At 31.2% G+C, this 22,696-nt stretch overlaps 2 protein-coding genes across 3 annotated transcripts; both read right to left on the bottom strand.

Moving 5' to 3' along the window:
- Positions 1-13,274: 13,274 nt before the first annotated feature.
- On the bottom strand, positions 13,275-17,724 carry LOC126657496 (probable serine/threonine-protein kinase At1g09600). Its single transcript, XM_050352194.2, has 6 exons — positions 17,253-17,724; positions 16,266-16,868; positions 15,577-15,798; positions 15,184-15,278; positions 14,992-15,097; positions 13,275-13,649 (listed from the first exon to the last, which is right to left on the bottom strand). The coding sequence occupies exons 1-6, from the start codon at positions 17,577-17,579 to the stop codon at positions 13,299-13,301; spliced, it is 1,704 nt and encodes a 567-aa protein (XP_050208151.1). The 5' UTR covers positions 17,580-17,724; the 3' UTR covers positions 13,275-13,298.
- A 176-nt stretch (positions 17,725-17,900) lies between these two features.
- Positions 17,901-22,189, bottom strand: LOC126657497 (TSL-kinase interacting protein 1). 2 transcript variants are annotated; one of them, XM_050352195.2, is made up of 8 exons: positions 22,015-22,189; positions 21,488-21,621; positions 20,979-21,184; positions 20,655-20,890; positions 20,318-20,561; positions 19,293-19,700; positions 18,576-18,695; positions 17,901-18,484 (listed from the first exon to the last, which is right to left on the bottom strand). In XM_050352195.2, exons 2-8 carry the CDS (start codon positions 21,603-21,605, stop codon positions 18,392-18,394), a joined length of 1,425 nt encoding a protein of 474 aa, XP_050208152.1. In that variant the 5' UTR covers positions 21,606-21,621; positions 22,015-22,189; the 3' UTR covers positions 17,901-18,391. The 2 variants fall into 2 exon arrangements, with proteins under 2 accessions (XP_050208152.1, XP_050208153.1); XM_050352196.2 differs by having other exon boundaries at positions 20,366-20,561.
- Between the last annotated feature and the right edge of the window lie 507 nt (positions 22,190-22,696).

Genomic DNA, 22,696 nt, shown 5'->3' with positions numbered 1-22,696 from the left:
AGGGTGCTGTTTGCTTTATAATATTTTCGTTTAGTTTTTATTAAAAGAGCTTTTTGATTGTTTTCTACCAAAAGAAAAATTAAATTCATCAAAGAAAAATATGTGTTTAATTAAGCAAATGTTTTTATACATAACTTCAGTTATTTTTCAATACATGAATCTGTTTATGAAAATTATCAATAAAGATTTCTAGACCTGCAAAGATTCGAATTCATCAAATGCCACAATATATAAGTGAAAAATGTATCATATAAATAAATTATATGAATATGATATTTAGTTATATTTTTAGTAAAATATAATCAAATCAATTTACAATTTCAAATGGGGAGACGTCAATGATGGCACGTATATGGCCCTCCACTCAAATTTGTCTCCCACCATATCCATGAAACAATTACATTCCAATCAAATCAAACAACACTTATACCATAATCAAAATAAAAAAATAAATATAAATAATTAGGTTATCCCTTAATAAAAGAGACAAAAGTAAAGTATACATAATTTTGTATTAAACAAATCCCTGCACACACGTCACAGACCATGCACACTCCACTAAGGTGAAAAATTAACATTTTGCATGTAAATTTGTAAAAGATTATAATTTTTTAAAATTTAAATTTTACAATTTGTATCTATTAAACTTAAATTTTATCTAAATTTTAAAAACTTTCTTAATTATATTCATATCATTAAATTTTAGTTTTAAAATTTAAGTATTTACGTCTTTTATAAATTACGGCCAAATGTTTATAAAAATTCCTTTTAAAAGCTTTTTTATGAATTATTTTTTTATATTAGATAATATTTTTATAATTTGGTCGCAATTAATAAAAATATAAAGTTTTATTTAAAATAAAATAGAAAATTTTGATTGCAGTTAATAAACAATATAAAAATTTGTATTTTAAAAAAAAAAATTGTCTTCATATTGCCCTATATAATACAACTTGGGCATTATTCCCCTTGGTGCTCTTTCAATCATGGAGAAGAGCAAATCATTCTCAGGTTACTCCAATGCCTACTCAGAGATCCGACTAGGGTACGAGGATCGATCAAAATCATATAGTTTTAACGGTCCGACGGGGAAGATGGATGACCTGGAAACTTCAGGCAATCCAGAACTGAAGAGGAGGAAAAGACTAGCTCACTATAATATGTACTCTAAGGAAGGTAAGCTCAAATCTTCATTGAGAAATAGCTTCAAGTGGATCAAGAGCAAATTTGTGGATGACTATTTTGATGTTTGAAAGTAATCATGTGTTACTTTTCCTAAAGTTTCTTCTCCATGTTTTTTTTTGAAAGATTATATGAATTGTCTTCTCTATAAAGTTTTTTTTTTAAAAGGTCATTTGAATTGTCTTCTTTCTAATTTCTTTTTTATTTAAAAAATCGTATGTATATATGTATGTGTATATAAATAAATTAAAGAGTAGGATGAGCGTCAGTCCCTGATTCCTCAATCAAATAATATGATGTTTTTTTCTCTACATATTTGTTAATACTAGCGTTAGGCCCGCGCGTTGCACGGTTTTTGTTTAATCTTTTTATTAATATTAAGTTTTTTATTGATTTTAATTTAAAAAATCTAATTAATAATTATTAAAATTCTATATAATCTATATAAATTTTTAAATACTACATATTTTATATATCTAGGGACACAAACATATCTATGTATTACAAATTTTTTACAATATAAACAGATAAAAAATTAATATAAAAATTGTATATTAAAATTCTAAAAAAACCATGATTTTATTAAATTATTTTTAATTATATATAATATACTATTTTTTTCATATTACATTAAATATAGACATGTACTATTTTTTTAATTATTTTCTTTACCAATCGTCCTCAATTTTTAATTTTTGTATTAAATAATAATAAATGTTATGTATAATTGTCAAATTTTATATAGATTTATATTATTATTATTATTGAATGATTACTGATATTTTAAAAAGATTGATAAGAATTTCAATATCTATCTTTATCAAATCTTAAGAAATCTAATGTTTATAAGTTACCCTCATTAATACACATTACAGTCTTTGAATTTTAACAAAAGAATAGAAAAAAAATTATTGTCTTTTACTTTTAGATATTTTTGTGTTTACTTTTGATGGTTTTTTTTACCTTATTTTTTGTTGTTCGAAAGATAATATTCAAATTCAAGTTCTATAAATATTTTTATCAGAAATAGTAAGTGATAGTGATAACTGATAAGAAAGGGTCAACATTATTAATTACTACAATAGTAGTTTATGGGCAATTCAAAAGAATTTTAACATTAATGATATATTAAAAACTCCTTTTATATTTCCAATAGTAATTATTAGTAAACCTAATGAAAAAATGGTTTGATTATAACAATTACTATAAAATAATGAACTACGTAATGGTTGTCATAAGCTAAAATTAATTTTCTTATTCCTTTGTATTTTGAATCTTATAAAAATAAAATTAATCAACCAAAAAATCTGAATAAATAAAGTTATCAAATTAATTGTTAATTAATTGTAAATTTGTTACCATATATGTGAAATATTTAATATAAGATCAATTATTAATAATTATGTCAAACCACATTTATTATCAATAATTTATTAATTTTTTAGCATATAATAAATTATATTGAATAATTATTTTTATTAATTAGAATAATTTTTATTAATTATTTTGGGTTTATTGTTGAATACCAAACAAAAAGAAACAATGTAACAATTATAAAGTACACATAATTCAAAATTGGTTTAGGAAGTGACATTGATTACGATATTAATTTACTTTATTCAACATATCATTTTAAATACAATTACTCAATAATTATGATAGTTAATGATGGTAATTGTCCTTTCTTATTTTATATATGATTTTCTTTTGTTTCTCTATTTCTGAATTTTAATCACCTTTTATTTTCACACAAAAAAAAGAATTTAGTACATAGCATAATTAATTAATTTAATATATTTTTTATTTTAATCCATAACCAAAAAATTTAGTGTTAATAAGCAAAGCAATATCAAATAAGATACAAATAATTTTACTAAATTATATTAGCAAATCAACTAATACCATCCCATCATACAAACAGGAAGAAGCAATTTAGAAGAAAAAAAATGTTATCCAATTAGATTAAAAAAAACTAATTAATGTATTAAATTTGCCAATTTTTACCACATCAATTAACAATAAATATTTTAGCATTTTTTAAAGAAAACTATTATCAAAATAATATAGCAATCTAAAGAAAAAAATCACAAAATTTGATTAGAAAACAATTAGTACTTAAAATTCATCAATTTTTTCATACTAATTAAAAAGAAATTGTTTAGTGATTTTTAAGAAACAAATATTATCAAATATGATTAGAAAATCAATCGATATATTAAATTCTCCAATATTACCATGTAAATTAAAAATAAATGTATGGAAATTTTGAAAGAGAGAATATTGCCAAATTAGATTAACTAATCAATTTAATCTAATCATACTCGTTTATAAATAAAAAAATTAACATATATGTGATGATTGTGAGAGTATCAAGTGTCCAAAAAAATCGATCTTGCTATACTAACCTAAAAGAAACGGTATAAAAATATCAACAGATAAATAAATATATATGAGAATTGTAATAATGCCTAATGTGAATCAAAAAAAATACTAATTGATAACAAAAGATTAAAATATTAAAATTTTAAAAGACCCAAGACGATGATAAAACCTTGTGATTTTATTCACTATATTGAGCAAGTCTTTTTAGTGTCTGCATAAAATTGTTAGTTAGGACATAATATTTGAATAATATAATAAAGAAAAAAAATTAGAACTCAAGAAATGTAAAACTAAAAACAATTATAGTGAGTAGGAGAAAACTTACACTAAAAAAAGAGAGAAAACTTACCTGAGATTTTTGTAGTTCTTAGTTGAAGAAAAAAATATGAATATATATAATGGTGATAAGAGTGTATATTAAAAGATTTTTTAATATCAATGAATGCATTAAATATGATAATTACTCCTACGTTTTTTTTATCAAAGGCATAACTCCTTCTAATTTTTTGTGAGCTATTCAATTTATTAACTTTTGAATTCTCTTGGTTTAAAGTTTCCGGTCACTAAAATATTTTTTTTTATATGTAATTGAATAAATTGGTTGTTACCTTACTTACTATCAACCTATTATTATAGAAATATATTTTTCAAACTTCTTTTGTTACCTAATGATTTTATTAATGACGTTTTATTATAGTATTTTTTTTACCATAATCAAGTCAATAAAGTTAACGTAATAGTTGGGTTACCATATCTTTTAGGTAATGGTTGAATGTTAATTTTTGTTATTAATAAATATAGATGAAATAATGTAAACATAATGTAAAAATAAAAAATAATATGAATATAGACAAATAAGTAAACAACAATATAATTATTAAGGCAATTATTATGGTATGCAGATATTTAAACTAATATTATTTGAAAATTATATAAATACTCTAGAATGTAAAAAAACTATTTATGGAAAAATATTTAATTGAATTCAATATGCATAGATTGTCTTTACATTTTCCATAGTAAAACATATCAATAATGAGAGCATTAATGTGAGAATTAGAAGCAAAATAAATAAATTAAAAAAATATATGTATGAAAGTTACCAAATAAATGATTAGCTTATTATTATTAATATTTTTATTTCTAAATCAAGCTACCAATTTATGATAAAGATTAATAAATCAATCAACATAATTATTAAATTGTGAGAATAATGACTAAAGCAATTAAAGTAATATGTTTTTAGGACGAATAAGAATATGCCAAATGTCAACGTATCAAACCATGGGAAAAAATATCCTGCTTTATAATATAGTAGATAGTAGATGTATTCAAGTCATTAGTTTTTTTCGCTTTTTCTTCTTACTACTATTCCCTTTAATTCATTTTTTGATTTTTTTTTTCGGCCACTACTTGTATTGTGTATGGTTACCTTGTTACTGAATTTTGTATACAGGTTAAAATGAAATGTATATCACTTAGGATTTGAAATTAGTATTTTATTATTTGTATGAGAATTGGGGCATATGTTAAATTATAAGCAAGACATATGTTGAGTTTTTAAGTACAATAACAATATATAGTAATGTTTATTATTCATATCTATTGTTTCATTTTGACTAACAAATCTGATACAACAAAGAAGAAGATTAAAATAATATATAAAGTGATATAGAAGAGAAATATAGAAATATTGTGTTTTCAATATAGAAGATTTCTAATTAGATTCCATCAAGATTGTCAACTTGAAGCGAAATAATAAAAAAGAGAAATTTTTAGATAGATTCAGTATCCACGTTATCTACGGAACTATCCTATCATATTATAAAACGTCATTAAAACAGTGGCATTATCGTAATATTTTTTTACACTTTTAAATAGTAATATCAGATTGTGCCATTATTTTAATGACGTGTCATAACGTGATAAGTTTAGTACATGAATGACGTGATAAACTGAAATTAAGAATTACTCGATAGAAAATTGGAAGAACTAATTGAAAACCTTATTATAATGAATTCTGACGATGATAATGGTGCCAATTCTTTTCATTCCACACTTTAAAAATGATAAATAGAAACATAGATAAAATTTATTTACTTATCAATAATTATTACACATTTGCTAACTATATTATAATTTAATATTTTGTCAGTTATATCTATTATTTTTTGAGTGTTGTAAAATTTATTCATATTTTATTTATAGCTGGTATGACACGATATTATATAAATCAAATAAGATAAATTTATACATATAACAACGACGAAACTGATTTAGAGGGTAAGGGACCAACCTCCTTCCCCATCATATTATTTATTATTTTTATAAAAAGAATTTTTTCAAGTTTTCTTAAAAAAAATTATATGATTGAGACGGAAAACGCAATAACTCATTAGTGTTGTTTAAAAAAAATTATTAGCTCCTCTAGTTTTTTTTTTTAAAAAAAATAATTTAAAATTAAATATTTATATAATTAGCGCCTCGTAATTTTTAACCCTTCTGTGGTGTACGTGGACCTAATATTTTGTCATGCATGGTAGCTTTAAACGAACTGTGTATTTAATAAAGATATAAAAAATAATTAATCAAACTAAAAGAATACTAATTTATGACATATTCGAAAAACGTACTACTACCTCTATTCTAAAATAATAGTCCATTTTCTTATTTTTTTTATCCCAAATAATTGTCTATATTTTTTATATATCACAATTTAAAATGTTGATTTTTTTTATATTATCCTTATTTAAACTGTATCATTTATTGCCATTACCTTAAAAAGTAAATTAGTCATTATATTTAGGCTTAAATGCACCAAAAATCACCAACTTTCGCGTGTTTTTAGTATTTAACATAATCTTTTAATTTTGACGAAAAAGTACATGAACTTTCAAAATTTTGCAATTAAGAGCACATGTGTTTTTCCTTTGAAAAATAGTGCAAATTTTCATCCAAAACGGCGCCGTTTTAATCCAAAACGGCGCCGTTTTCGTTTTATATCCAAAATGATACCGATGTCTTTAATTGCCAAAAATTGAAAGTTGATGTACTTTTTCGCCAAAATTAAAAGTTCGTGTTAAATACTAAAAATACGCTAAAGTTCGTGATTTTTGATGCATTTAAGCCTTATATTTAATAAGGATATAATATAATAAATGAAAATAAAATTGTGAAAAATTAGAATATTAATCATATTTTTTAAACTGTGTGAAAAAAGAAAAATAAATTATTTTTTTGAGATGCAGGAAGTATATTTTATGTACAGTATGAAACAATGTAAGAGTGAAGAAGTTATTATAAGCGGCTTCACATTATTGGTTAGCTGCTCTGATGATGGCGAACAAAGGATCCATTCACCCCCTCAACTTGGCATGAAATATCAAAAAAGTCATTTTATACTTTTTTGGATCAAACAGATCCGCAACTTGCGTTTTTCGGTCAAAAAACCCATCTCCCACTCTCAGCTAAGCAAGTGTGTTACACTCTCTCAAAAAAAATGGAAAACATTAACTCTCAATATTTTATTTATCACTTAAAGTAATACTTAATAATTTTATTTTTCAATTGCATCTTTTAATTTTTAAAAATTCAATAACTAATTTAATTTTTAATAAAAATTAAAGGATCATTTTATTCTTTTTTCCTCTTCCTTTCCTTCCCCTTTATTTTCTTCTTCTTCTTCCCTTCTTCTTCCTCATTGCTCCGACCACCACCGTCCGCTGCCGTCCCCCACCACCTTCTCAATTGAGGAGCACACCTCTTTTCCCCACCATCTCCTCAGGCGAGGAGCTGTTGCTCCTCGTCTGAGGAGCAGATCTGCATTTCAGGAACTTCTCGCTGCTCCTCGTTTTAGAGGAACACAGATCTGCTCCTCAGGAGCAGATTTGCTACTCCTCAGGCGAGGAGCGTTTTGTAATGGTGTGGGGAGTGGGGTTGGGAGGTTTTCGGTGATTTAGATTTAGATGTTTAAATAAAATAATTAGACTAATTAGGTTTAATTAGAATTTTAATTGTGTTTAATTAAAGTTGTAATTGTGATTAATTAGAATTAATTAGCAATCTCACTCTTTTTTTGGTGTGTTTGTATGTGAGAGGGGCTGATTTGAGCGAAAAAACGCAAGTTGCGGGTCTGTTTGATCCAAAAACGTGCAAAATGACTCATTTGATATTTTGTGCCAAGTGAGCAAGGAACAAAAGGAGATATGAATGATCATGCAGATAAAGAGAAAGAACCAATAGAGACCCCAACAAGGCCGATGATGAGGAGACAATCAAAGATAGCAACATAAGGAGTCGATCATGTAGAAGTACAAAGGTTGATAGCCGAAGCCATGAAGTCGACAATGGAAGACAAAGCAAGGGAACCTTCCAATACTAGGAGTCTAACACGGGGAAAGTCACTGCTAGCAACAATCATCTTGTTAAAGAAACTACCAGAGAGGTGCAAGATACCCAACTTTGATAATTTTGATGGAGCTGGATGTCTGGAGAATCATGTGACCAAGGTTTATAACAAAATGTTCCTCCTCGACGTCACGGACGCCATACTCTGCAAAACGTTTCCTACTACCCTCAGCGACATAGCTAGGGGTGTGCATTCGGTTCAAACCGAACCGAACCGGATTTTAGCCTTTTTTAAAAACCGAACCGAAATTTTAGGAAAAGAAAAAATTTCAAACCGAACCGAACCGAACCAGTCGGTTTGGTCGGTTATTTCGGTTCGGTTCGGTTATTTCGGTTCGGTTTACATAGAAATCTGTCTGAAATTTTTTTTATCTCAAAACCGAACCGAACCGACCAACCGAATTTTCTTTGAAATTTCAAACCGAACCGAATTTGTCGGTTCAGATCGGTTTTTCGGTTTCGGTTCGGTTTTACACACTCCTAGACATAGCGCAAGGATGGTTCAACAGTTTGGAAGCGGGGACGATCCACACATGGAAACAACTAAAAAGGAGTTAATATTGAGGTTCTTCACGAATATCCCATCCAAGAAGAGCTCAGAAAAACTCTATATATGCAAACAATGAGAAGGAGAAACGCTAAGAGCGTATATAGAGAGATTCAACAATGAAACAATGAGGATTGAATATTTGAACAACGAGACGGTGGTACAGGCGCTAAAGAAGGGAACTTGGATGGGTGTATTAGGAGACAAGTTGAGCTCAAAGAAGCCTTCAACCTACCAGAACATAAATGCACCAAATAAAAAAGAGAGCGCATGGGTCCTCGCAGAGGCAAACATCCCACTCACGAAGAGACTACCCCAACAATTACTGAAGTGTTAGCCGTTGTTCACCCTATGAAGATTCCAGCTATTGGAGGAACAATAACATGCATACCCGGGGCGACTAGAGAAGCGGGTGGTATGGTGATCAAAACAAGGTGTTCAGTCCGCTTTAATCCACCTGATCCAACATGCTGATGTGGGTCAAAGAAAGCCGAATCCCGGTCACCTAGACAAGAAGAATGGTGCACAGAACCGGTACAAGAGACGAAAGCAACTACTGAAAATTTTACGAAGACTACGAACATGATCGATATGAATGCTATGACCTGAAGAAGAAAAAAAAACCTAATCGAATTAGGATTTTTTAGAAAGTTTCCACAACGAAAGGAGGAAAAATAAAAGTAGAGGGAAGAAACAAATAAAGCAACAAAGACCGAAGGGAGTCATTAATGTAATCATAGGAGGAAGAACCTTGAGATTCGGTTGAAAGAAGTCTATGGCAGAAATCATGCAGGTGTTCAAAAGAGCTAGAGGAAAATCGAGTACGACGAGTACCATCACCTTTGGACCAGAGGACGGAACACACGTACAAGGTCCACATAACGACACGTTGGTAGTAGAAAGGATCCTCAACAACTCTCTGGTGATGAAGTTGCTAGTCGACGAGGGAAGCACAGTCAAATTGATAACTTGGGAAGTGTATAGAGGAATCGGCGGAGAACTTAAAAAGCTCAAACACTGCCTAATTCATACTATCGGCCTAGAAGGGACCCCCATCAAGCCAAAAGGTATAACAGATATGATCCTAGAGTTTGGCAGGGGAGAAGAGATAGTAACAGAAATCAAGACCCAGTTCTATATAATCGACATGTCGTTTGCATACAATAGGATATTGGGGAGACCCTTTCTCTATAACTTCGGAGAAATCATCAGCATTCGATACCTGACCATGAAAATACCAACAATAGAAGGAATGGTCAACATCAAAGGTGACCAGAAGGTGGTAGCAAAGTGTTACTTGGTGGCAATGGAGGAAACAAAGGAAAAAGTATAGGAAGAATGAAAAGAGGAGCCCGAAAGAGGAAGAACCTAAAAGCAAGAAAAGCATAAAACAAAGTAGGATATGAAATAGCTATGTTGGCCATTATAACAATCGTTACAGAAGAATATATGAAAAAGTATCTCAGGAAAATAACAAAGAGAGCAACGTAGCCAAGAAGATAAGAGAAAATGATATGTCAGGGCTATGACCCTCCAGCATGTCTGGGTATGGTCCCTCAACTACGACAAATAAGAAGAAAATAATGCAACACCATCAAACAACAACAAGAGGGACACGCTCCCCAAATAAGACAATGACCAAAACATATGAGAAACATTTCTTCTAAGACAACGGCCAACACGTAAGAGAAGCATTTCTTAAAGTCAGCGGCCAAAAACATATGAGAAACATTTCTCATTAGGCAACAACCAAAACATATGAGAAACATATCTCATAAGGCAACAGCTAAAAATAAATATCCACAAAGAAAAAGACAACTCCAATGAAAGTGAAGTACAAGAAGACATATACAACACAAAAACAAACGACCAAGAGAAGAAAAGAATACATCGGCCAAGCAACACAACAGCATCACGAAACAATAAAAGAAATACAACAGGAGGAACAACAACATTACAAAAAGCGAAAAGCATACAACAACCCTCGAGCTACGCCTTTTTAGCTTGAGAAAAAGTGCTAGTGGCACCTTCAGGAGCCGAGATACAGGACCGGAGGAAGAAGGAGCATGACCCTTCAAAGGTTGGGAAGTTGGAAGCCCAATAGGAACCGATCCAAGGAAAGAAAAAGAAGCATTAACAGCAACATTGGCAAGACGCCTTCGCGCATTTAGAGCCAATAAACACTAGCCCCTAAAACGACCCAAATCAATTTGCAAGAAGGAACCATCTGTTTCCGAATGAGCCTGGAGGATTTCTGCACGTATATGACGAAGGTACTACTGAAACATAAGAGGAACAACCTCGGTAGATTCCTTCAGTTGCTCCTCAACCGCTTGAAAAGCCAGCTCAATCCGTTCCTTCTCAACAACGGCCTCGCCCCTATCAAGTTGGGCATTATTCGACGCTTTCTATTTAGAATTTATTTTAAAGATTTTTTAATTAAATGACTGGTTTGAATTTGTCCAAGTAGAAAAGGGTATAAAATGACCCTTAAATTTAGTTGTTTTAAAAAATTTAATCATTATATTAATAAAATCATCTATTTTTTTAATTTAGGGTGCTATTGAAAGTCAAAAATACAAAATAGGGTGCAATTGACGAAATTACAACGTCGTGGTGCTGTTGAAAAAAAAAAGTAAATATATGTAGCTTTTTTAGCATATTAGCCTTAATTATTTTATCAATTAGTACTTTAATTATAAATTAATTTTTATTTTTTCACATTATAGCTGAGAAGTGGATTCAATATGGTGAAAATGCTCTAGAACTTCAAACCATCGCTTTAAAAGTGTTGATTCAAACAAAATCTTCTTCAAATTGTGAACGAAATTGGAGCACTTTTTTACTAATACATACGACAAGGAATAGACTATGATATCAAAATTTTCATCCGCTTGTATTTATACATTATAATATGAATCTTAAAATTTTGAAATGCAACTCAAAAGAATTAAGCATACTTGAATCAAAGTTATAGTTCAATCAATTTGGATTATATTTTTAAGGAAGATGATCTGATCTGATTGGCTTAAAGAAAAAGAAAGACCTCTACTTGATTATAGAAAATATGAATTGGCTATCAGATGATGATGAACCCCACAACTCACCTTTTCATGCTAAACAGAATAATCGACTGAACCTAATACTAGTGGTGGTGGTGTTGATGATCGTGATGATAAAAGTAGTAATAATAATGACGATGATGGTAGTGCACCACCCGCTACAAGTGGAGAAGAAACATTTGTTCCATCAACACATCTTCATTATTTTACGTATGTCACGAATGTTAATGCATGTACCTCAAGTAATTAATGATGTTCGCCTTTCTCCTTTTCCTCCTCGTTCTCCTCCTTCTTATGATCTTCAATATCATTCTTCAACATATTATTAACCTCCTCATTCAAGGGGAGAAGATAGCAAAAGCTTATATGGGTGTGGTAGTTATAATACAATCAATTATGGAGGAGATGGATACCAATTGCCGATATTAAATATGGATATGGTGATATCAACTATGGATACAGTGATGATATAAGTACTGAATCAACTCAACGTGATCCACAATCATCTACTACTTAATCTGTTTTCGGGTCATGTAGAAGTCGTAGATACATCAAATTTTGCTGATTCCTAATTCAATTATAAAAAAAAAGTCTCCAACATAGGCTCCACGACACTCTTTTTGGGAGTGATTTAATTTGTAATTTTGTTTTGTGCTTTTTATTATTAATAAATTTTATTATTATAAAAAAGTTTGAAGTATATTCCTTTGATTAAAAAAATGAATAAAATGTGTTTTTTTTTCTTTAAAGTTTTTTTATTAGATGTTTGTATGGTTAAATTTCATTTTAATTTTTTAAGTTTATGTTAATTTCACGTATTTTACAAAAAAATTATAAAAAATTGTGCTTCGGCAGACCATTACGTAACATAATGTCTGTTACTGATTCTATACTGTTATATACTGTTATATACAACGGCGGCTGCGACTGCAGCCGTTACCATGATTAACATGGATTTTATATAATCTTGTACTCCTCACAAATGTTTATTATCCGAAATCATAATTCTACATTCTCATGCTGTGAGTTCGAGTGTCTTTACAGCCACATCCATTAATTTGTTTAAATGTGAGAGTTTATCATATTTATGGTCCATGTGAGGGAATGGTCTACTCATTATTGTGCAACTCATACTGTTCGCCCCCCAATTTAACCTTCTGAAATTATTGCTTTTATACTCAGTACGTAGTTTCAGTTTTAACGGATATTAATCTCCCTAGGTCACTGAGTTATTCCAATATTACAAAAAGGGTACTAAGTTTCAAATCGTTAAAAAATGATCTCTAAGTTATCAAATTATTTCACGTGATATCACTCGAGGAAAAACACACTAAACATTTTGCGTTTTATCCTACCTGGCATGCCATAATTTATAATTCAGTATCATAGTTTAACAAAATGGTATAACTCAGTATCCGTTTTGTAATTTGCGATAAATTTAATGACCTTACTTTAAGACGGTGACCTCCCTGAGAAATAATTCGATAACTTAGTGATTATATTTTAACGATTTCAAATTTAGTACCCTTTCTGTAATATTGGAATAACTCAGTGACTTGTTGAGTTTAATATCCCAGTTTTAACATAAGGTACAAATTATTAAGCCAAACAAGAGAAAAATGATAGTTTCAAACATATAAATGAATTAAAATACATGGAATATCGTTCATTTCTATATAAATTGTAACCTTTCGAGGTAAATATCATTTACCAGCAACTTATTCTTTCTCATTTCCAAAGAGTTTTGATATCCTCTCCGGATCAAGAGTACGAAAATCAATAGTCGATAGAGAACGACGATAAGGCATTGCATTGCCACCATTGTGGTTAACAATGTCTGTAATAGAAGCCTGTAAAAGGGTGTAGTTTTGGATATTCTTGGTTGCATTAGGATGAGCTTCGGTTTTCATCGATCTGTCTTGGCGAGTGGGCCGAATAACGGGCGAAAACGATGGCCGAATATGCACATTTTGTTTTGCTGTAACTGGTTTTAGAGAGGAAGAAGTGCTGGTGGAACTGCTGTTTCCTGCCTCTTGCTCGCTTATGTTGGATTCTGAATGCCTCTCATGCTGAAATGAGAACATACACAATATCATTTACAAGCTACATAGTATGTAAAATATCCATATATGGGTTAAATCTCGATTTGTATCGAATTTTATTCTTTATTTTAATTTATATTGAAATGTTATTAAAAAATTTAACTTTTATATGTCAAAGCAAAATACTTTAAATTTTAAGATTTAAATAATTTTATGTCGCAATCGAGAACACCATATTCAAAGAGTATGCTGCTATATATGATGCTACATTAGATGATGATATATACACCAAAATATGTTTGATATGGTCGTTATATTTGACTGAAAATTAACCTGGCATTGCCTCAAATTAAAATTAATTTGTAATACCATTTAGATATGAAATTGAAATTTTGATACCAAATTAAAAAAGGTAGAAGGTATAAGTAAACTCTTTAAGTTATTTACAAAGAGCAGATAAGCTCTTTAGTTTTTTCTTTGCCACTTGGGTCCTTAATGCTTTTAAATGATGTAATTAAACTCCATGTGTGGAAGAAAAACCACAGAAATAATTAATAACATGGGGAGCTAAGAGTCAAAGAAATAAACTAAAAAGGCTTAAATGTTCTATCTGACAAATTTAAAAAGAGTTATTTTAGTAACGTTTCAAAAATATTGAGGGCCTAAGTAAAAAAAAATTGAAAAAGCTTATATACTATTTTGAAAAACTTAATAGGTTTTATTTTACCTTGGGCCATTAAAATATACTCCCTCCGTCCCACTTTAAAAGTCCCATTTGACATTACATACAGATTAAAAAAAACATTAATTATTTTTATCTTTTCATGTTTTTTCATGTTTTGCCCCTATTAATGATAGTGGAATTTTACATATTCTCTTTTAAGATAACTAAAATAAGGGTAAAATGGGGTATTCAATGGAAAAATATTCTAAAAATAGTAATGGGACTTTTTAAATGGGACATCCCGAAATAGAATATGAAACGTCTTAAACGGGACGGAGAGAGTAAGACAAAAATTTGATAATATTTTACTCATTCAATAAGAGATGTCGGAATTTGAACAAAAAAAGAGATATCAGATCGGTATATATAAAAATATGAATCCTAATTCCAACCTTATTCAGATTAAACTCAAATGTAGCATATATATCAAAACAACATCAAAAAATTATCGAACGTTGCGCCATGCCATTTGTACAACAAACTAATGATGCATTAATCATATAAAAAAATTAATAATAAAAAAGTTGAATAATAATTAAAAAATTGTCTATCTTAAATGCTCATTGACTTGCTGTAAATATGACATGACATAACCAATGCATGGGATAAACACTCAACAACTTCTTATTAAGAAATGGTTAGTACCTCTTTAGAAGATTCAGTATCTTCTTTGGGTTGTTGAGTAGTAAGGTTTTTTCTCCTATGCCCTTCATGACTTGCTAGAGAGGAATGTCTTTTGGGTTTCTTATGCCTATAACATATAAAAAAAGCCATAGATAAATTCTCAAAATTTACTCATTTAAAAAAGATTTCAAGTAATTTAGATTAGTTATATACTTCTTCCTATCGTGGGCTTCAATGGGGTCGTCCTTCTCTTTGTATATCACTGGTAGACCCGAAAGTTCACAGGCTAGTGGACTTGCACTGAAGAACTGTAAGAAAGAAAAAAAAATTATTTAAAGTGCACTTGAAATGTAAAAGAAAAATAGATAATATTTGTGACAATTTGGTTTGATACTATAATTTTTTTTTAGCTCGGTTCGGTTTTAAATATATAAAAAAGTTTAGCTAAGTTTTAATGCAAACCAAAGCAAAAAAATCAACTGAACCAACTTGTTTGATTCGGTTTCAAATTTTTTAGTTGCATTTAATTTAAAAAAATACTAAAAAAATTGATTCGGTTTGGTTTGGATTGAAGTGAATGCAAAGCCCCTAGTGGTTAGTGATTACATGAGTTTGAAGAGCAGAAGTAGCAGTGCCGCGATAAGCAGGGTTGAGAGCAAGAAGTGTGGACAAGAGACCAAAAGAAGACTCTGGAAAATCCCTGAAGGATTCTTGAAAACTAGGCTTGTAGTGTTGCGATGGCCGGAAGCTTGTCGGTAACTTCATTATCTTCCAGTAATCTTCTGATGGCGAACCGCATAGCTTGAATATCCTATGAAGTTGCTCAACCTGATGAACTCAATCAAATTTAGCATAATATTACAACTTAAATATTCAATCCGGCAGAAGGTACAAAAAAATTCTTAAAATTATTTAGAAAGAGCACATAAGCTTTTTTATTTTTTATTGGCTACCTGGGCCTTTAGTGTTTTTAAATGGTGCCGGGAAAGGCAGGTGTATTGATGAGGATCTATGTTGGGATACCTATCGAAATCTTACAAATAAACCCCGCGTTTGAAAAAAAAAAACACAAAAATAACTTCAAACGTGAGAGGTAAAGTGGCAGAAAGATAAATTAAAGGGTCTAAGTGCTCTTTCTAAAAGAATTGAAGGGTTTTTTGCAATGTATAAAATAATGAGGGCTCGAGTGGTTAAAGAAAAATTAAAAGTATTTATGTGCACTTTCTGAATAATTTAAAGGACTTTTTTTTTATAATTTTAGCCTTTTGAATCTAAGTTTGCAGGAGAAGGTTTACCTCAGTCCTTCCAGGCATAATTGGCCTGCCGATGAACATCTCAGCTAAAAGACATCCTGCACTCCATAGATCAATGCCGACTCCATAATCCGTGGAGCCCAGAAGTAGTTCGGGAGCTCTATACCAGAGCGTAACCACTCTGCTCGTAAGCGGTCGTTTTGGTTTCGGGATGAAGAAATTGGCAAGTCCAAAATCTCCTATTTTCAGATTCCCATTTTTGTCTATCAACAAGTTTGAGGCTTTGATATCTCTGTGTAAAATCCCTCTCTCATGGCAATGCTGAAGACCTGAAAGCAGCTGAAGCATATAGCATTTAACCTGAGGCTCCGTAAGGGTCTGACCAGGACGGGAGATGACCCGGGTGAGGTCAGTCTGCATGAATTCTAAGACTAGGTAAAGACTGTATTGCATCCTTGATGTGGCTAGTCCTTGAAGCTTGATCACATTAGGATGATCCAACTTCCGTAATATCAGAATCTCTCTTGCCATAAACTTAATACTCTCGGGTTCTGATGTATCGAACCTAACTTTCTTCAACGCGACAATCTTTCCGCTATCCCTATCTCTAGCCTTGTACACATTGCTATAAGTTCCTTGCCCTACCTACCAATTTCATATACAATAAGACATGTCAATAGGTACTCGAGTCACCGCTACTACATACTAATATGATAACGACAATGCCAATTCAGTAAGAGTTTCAAAAACGGGACCCTTAGATACGGACACGGCGAAACAGTTTTATTTTAAGGTTTTCATGTTAAAAACGAAGTCTGACTGAAATAACAAGTTTCCGACACATTCCATAACATGAAACGTAGATTGAATGAAGTGTCCATGCTATTACGAGAGGATAAATGTAGCAAATTTAAAAGCATTGCAATCGACTAAAGATAAAGTGTACATTATTATTATAAATTATTTCTATAGTAGTATGTTGTAGTTGTAAAAAGAAAAAGGAAAAGTGTAAGAAGATGAAGAACTAACCTTTGCTAGTTTATCATAAGAGTCAGCACTCTTCGGAATCAAACCAGCCAAAGCTTCTTTCGGAATGTTATCGACGAGCCACTTTGGCCATCCGCCCACATGGTCATCGTCGCCAATCTTTTTCAAATGCGAGACTTTTCCAACGCCACCATTGTCTTTCATAACTTTAACCAATTTCTCTCCACCATTATTAGGACCATTCACCACTACCACTCTCTTGATATTGTTCTCTCCTTCATGCCTGAACAACTTTCCCGCAGCAGGATCGCTCCCGCGCTTACTTTCGAATGCATATCCTCGCTCTTGGTTCGACCAACAACAACCCATTTTTTCATGGAGAATCAAAGATGGTTGCTAGGTGACATGGTAAACAAGCAAGAGAGTTGGGCAAATTTTATTTGATCATACAATTCAAGAAATGACAAGGAAATACAACGATCGGCCGGCATTTCTTGGAGTTTTGCTAGATTTATGAAGTATACAGATAATGTATTTAGGGTAGCTCAGTATTCTCCGCCTGGCTGGAGAGTTACAATGGAGACATTGGAGATAACAGAATTGTTTTTGTTTTCCTACATTATCAATGACTTTGGCCAGTTATAATGCATATTACAGCTGCATTTCATTTTAAAAAACTAAAAACAAAAAAAACAAAACAAATATCGCAACAATAACATCATTGTGCTTATTACACGAACAACCCTCAAGACCACTAATGTGCATGCCGTAATAAAAAAATTGACAATTACACGCTCAACATTCCCCATATAGATCTCAAAATTTGGATCTGAAGAACATCGAAACATAATCTTTCCTGACGTTTCTTTCACTTGCATCCACCCTATGAACCTCTTTGAGTCAGATATAGCTATTACGGCTCTTAGATAAAATTTTGCAGCTGACAACGACTCTTCCAAGAGTTTCATTTTAGAATTTTATATTCCAACTTCTAAATCAAACAGTCTATATAACTAATTGTACATAAACAAATATGTCAGACTATATATATTCATCGTCTATGATAATTACCCAGTAATCATGTATTAGTTTATTCCTTACGGCTTCCTTGTTCTGTACATTCCCACTTCCAGATTAAGAGATTGTTCAAACTCCAAAAAGGTTGAAACTGGATCAGACAGCTAGCTGATAGTTCTGTTGAAGCTTAAACTGTCACCGTTAATAATCTTTCTGGAAGAAGAAAGACCAAGATCAAAGGGTCCTGAAGAATCCGTCTGCATAAAGCCACCAATTAAATAAGTTAGATATTTTTTTCCCAGCTGGTTTTATTCATAGAGAAAAAAGTGTTACTACAAATTCAAGTACCCATTTGATCCCAGATAGCCCAAGGCTGCTTTCGTCATTGTACAATCGAGAATAAAATGGCAAGGGAGTTTCAGATTCTTGACAACCATGGCTTTGTGGAAGGCCAGATTGGTTGTTGACCTGCAAAAGAAAGACATTAAATACCACATGGGCTGATTGCTTATTGCACGGAAATAGAAACACCGAAATGGGATATGCTGTAACAGAAAACAGCAAAACGATGTATTTTATAAGAACAGAGTTATAAATATAAGATTTTGGAGTTTCATGAGCCTTTTTGAAAACATAAATGAAATGTCAAAATGTAGAACTCGATAAGGTTCCGTGCAACATAGTTGAGAAGCATCGCAATAGAACTTTTATCATGAGTCTTTTTTAACAGATGCTAATTACACAGAAAACAGTCCAACAAATCTTCATGTTCTAAGCCAAAAATGAAAATTCTTCATAATAATTATCATATTTTTCATTTACCTAACATTTTAAGAACCCGATTCTAATCAATTTTAATATCAAACAACACTTCACGCATAAGCAACAAACAGTTTCTGATTAAATCCATGAATTGCAAAATGGAACAACATTAAACTTCACATCACATCAACAGTCAACTGCCAAATTAAGCCATGTAAAATTAGTCCATAGCAATCCACTTCCTTCCTCATATGATGACATATATGGATAATAATAGTACAACACTAGACAAAATGAACCAACCTCGTTAATATTTGGATCTTTAAGTAATCTGGAAACAGCATCTTGGTTGGGGGCATGAGAAGAAGCACTTCCACCTGCAGCAACAGCCTCTTTACCCAAGGAAGAGAACTTCTGAAATGCAAAGGCATGGCAAGTATCTTCTGCATCCAAAATGGACGAACTTGTACCATGAGGCAGCCTTGGAGCTTGGGAATGATTTACATGGGACGTGATAAAAGCATCAAGTGAATCAGAAATTAACTGAGATGGGTGTAAGCCTGCATTGCTTCCATCTGATTTTGGATCATAAGTTCCAAATTGGCCCTGCAGTGATGCTTCAGATAGCAGGCCTCCAATGCTTATGTTAGTTAGAGAATCATCCCACAGTGACGACTGCCCTACTCCAACATGCACTTTCCCGTCATTACACTGTTTACCAAATAACCACGTTTCAAAAAGACGCAACATTCATGATGCAGATTCGAAGTACACTTTTAAAAGTACAATATCAGTTTTGTTTAAGGGATATTTCTATGATATGTACAAAGTTGATATAAACTGAAGTATCAGGTCAGTCAGAACTAAATTTGTTTCAAAACCTACAAACACAGAGCCCCAATCATCCTAATGAATTATCTTTTAAGCATTTGTCTTAGTCCCAAATATATTCCCTCCATCACATTTAAGAATAATTTTTCTTTACACAGTTTAAACAGATACAAATACATACTTTTTTATTCTAATTTTACCCTTATTAATTGCTTTAGAATTCTACTTAGTAATTAGTTATTTTGTGAATTGTGTTCAAACATTAAAAGAGTAAGTTTAAGCTAAAATAAGTATTTAAAATTCAAATGAGACTTTTTAAGTCGAACATTATAAAAGTGACGATGAGACTTCTTAAATAGGACCGATGGAGTTTATTTTAGCCCAACTCCTTCATGACATGTGTTGGAGCAGAAAAATTGTTCATTCAACTCCAATAATAATCATAAGCAGACCATGATTAATGAAGTATAAAGAAACATGGAAGTCGAAAATGGTACCATGGTTTCAACTATGCCAATGGAAGGGAACTTATCTGCTACACTCACATCTGTTGCTCCACCGACAAAGGTTGGTCTAAACTCTTTACTTGTTTCCTCAGTTTGTTTCTCCTTAGCACGAGTACTTTCATCATTATAACGGCACACTTTCTGCATGCCTTCAGGTTGTAAAAAAGTCTCAAATGAAGTTGACATTGATGGCACTTCAGAGGATTCATTTTGACAATTGGAGAGCCAGCCATACCTTCAAAATTGGTCTTCACTGTGAGTAGAGTCAGAGATTGAAAAAGTAATGAGTAAATTCCAAAGTATAAGAGAAAGGACTAAGACCCAAGACCTTAAGCGGAATTCAGAAGGTCTTCCAATAGCTGCATAGACATCTCCTGCACTGACACTTATGTCGTTCAATGTCCATCTGCAGCTAGCTAAGTCTTGACACAGATTGTACGGCAATAGAAAGGGATCCTTAGTAGCAATGCTTGAACTGCCCCACTTTTGATTTAGATGCTTAAGCACAGAAGAAATTTTTTTCCGAGCATTTAAAGTGAGCTCCAAGTATGGATGATACCCGTCCTGTGGAAAAAAAAGTAACATTTCAAATACATTAGTCTTAGAAGCCATTTATCATCTCCTTTTAACACTATATGTATGATTGTTTTACCTTTTCCAATCCCATTTGAGTAACTTCATTAAAAGGAAAAAGCTGCAGCTTGATCTTTCCAGAAAGAGCTTGTTCTGGATATTTCTCAGGCTTTTTTGTTTCTGAAGGACATTTACCATCATTTAAATGGACTGGTCCTGATGCAACAGCTGATCCAAACAGTGAAAAATGTTTGTTGTTTTCGACCAAAAGTTTTTCACCATTTCCTGATTAATAGAAAGATTAGAACTTAACATAAAGTCTGGAAAATCTTAACATGAAAGAAACCAAAGGTCATAGTTGCCGAAATTTGATTCTTTAAAAACAAGCCATATGAGAAGACATTCTAAAAGAAATGAAATTATGTCACAAATGACCAGATTTTGCAAGAACTCAATCATATAACTAAATTCCTACATATGATAAAATCAATAGAGCACCATGCGAAATAGCACCAACCATATATAAATTAATCCAGTCAATCTTATAGCTAACTTGAAGCAGTAATAAACATGAAAATTTGTTAAAACCTGCTGATTTGCGATATGGTCCCCTATTTTTGCTAGCGGATTTACCAACTTGAGTCTGACCTGCCCCCACTTTGAGCTTCCTGGGAGCTTCACCGGCCTTCGCCGTCTGCTTTTTCATGGGAGTCACAGCTTTCCTGCACAATTATCAGAATGCCTGTAAAACCCAATTATCTACAATATCAACTTCTAAAATTCCACCAGTCATCTGCTGTTTACATACATCTAAATGCTTAATTCACAATTTTTGACACTCGAAATTCAGAATTAAAAGAAAATTAGACTTAATGGGCTCTATACACTCTCAATCAGAATTCAAAAGTTATCATTTTTTATAAATTTAACAGAACCCAGAGACCAATTTCGCAAATAAAATCAATAGCATACGTATCTGATTAATAAAGCTGCTATAATAATTCCATTAGGGTTGGATTAAGAACCCAACATAAAATTAAACAAAACAAATCTAAAAGGAGAAACTAAAATCAAAATGGTTAAGAATAATCTGAAGTTAGGTTAGTTCTACTTACCTCGATCACAAACCTGTCTCGCTTGCACAAAGAAAATAAAGAAGTAAAATTTTATGAAACAAATTGTAATTAAACTTAAAGTGAGAAACAAAAAAAGTATGAAAATGTTGGCGGGAATAATTTGTATGTGGCAAAATAATCGATCCTTCCCGGTTCTCCTTTTCCCTTGTTCCATTTTTTATTTATTTTATTCAAGTTAAGAAATTATTTTTCCCGCGAACTTATAAGCAACGAACAATTAGCATATAAATTAATTTTGTGAATAAATTAATTTTAAAAGTGGTTATGATCAATTATTTTCATTTTTGCAAATTTCTCCCTTAAATTATAAGGTAATTGCCCCTTCGATTAGTAATTTACTCATTCAATTTGTAAATTAATTAGTAAAAATAAAATCAATTGACTATAACCACTAATTGTAAAATGATTTACCCATAAAATTAATTTATATACTAATTGTGTGTTACTTACAAATTGAGAAGAAAAAAATTCTACTTAAATCTCTTTTGTTTGGATTTTTTCTTTTTTATTTTTTCAATTTAGAAATTTATATATTTACCTAAAAAAATATATTAATTAAAAGGCAAAATGTTAAAAAAACCTATTGAGCTTTAAATGTTTTTCAATACCACTGGGACATTGTAAAACCGCCAATAGCACTATATATTACATTTTCGGCTTT

Source organism: Mercurialis annua, linkage group LG7 (genome assembly GCF_937616625.2).
Source record: "Mercurialis annua linkage group LG7, ddMerAnnu1.2, whole genome shotgun sequence".
Classification (NCBI taxonomy): domain Eukaryota; kingdom Viridiplantae; phylum Streptophyta; class Magnoliopsida; order Malpighiales; family Euphorbiaceae; genus Mercurialis; species Mercurialis annua.
Note: the sequence above shows the minus strand (reverse complement) of the source record. Positions and strands in the feature narration are given on the sequence as shown.

Coding starts and splice junctions, on each gene's coding strand:
- LOC126657496 (XM_050352194.2), bottom strand. CDS start 17,579: ATGGGTTGTTGTTGGTCGAACCAAGAGCGAGGATATGCATTCGAAAGT. Junction 15,799..16,265: donor TTATGCCTGGAAGGACTGAG/GTAAACCTTCTC, acceptor TGAGTTCATCAG/GTTGAGCAACTTCATAGGAT. Junction 15,279..15,576: donor CTTCTGCTCTTCAAACTCAT/GTAATCACTAAC, acceptor TCTTTCTTACAG/TTCTTCAGTGCAAGTCCACT.
- LOC126657497 (XM_050352195.2), bottom strand. CDS start 21,605: ATGAAAAAGCAGACGGCGAAGGCCGGTGAAGCTCCCAGGAAGCTCAAA. Junction 18,696..19,292: donor AAGATCCAAATATTAACGAG/GTTGGTTCATTT, acceptor TTTCTTTTGCAG/GTCAACAACCAATCTGGCCT. Junction 18,485..18,575: donor GGCTATCTGGGATCAAATGG/GTACTTGAATTT, acceptor GGCTTTATGCAG/ACGGATTCTTCAGGACCCTT.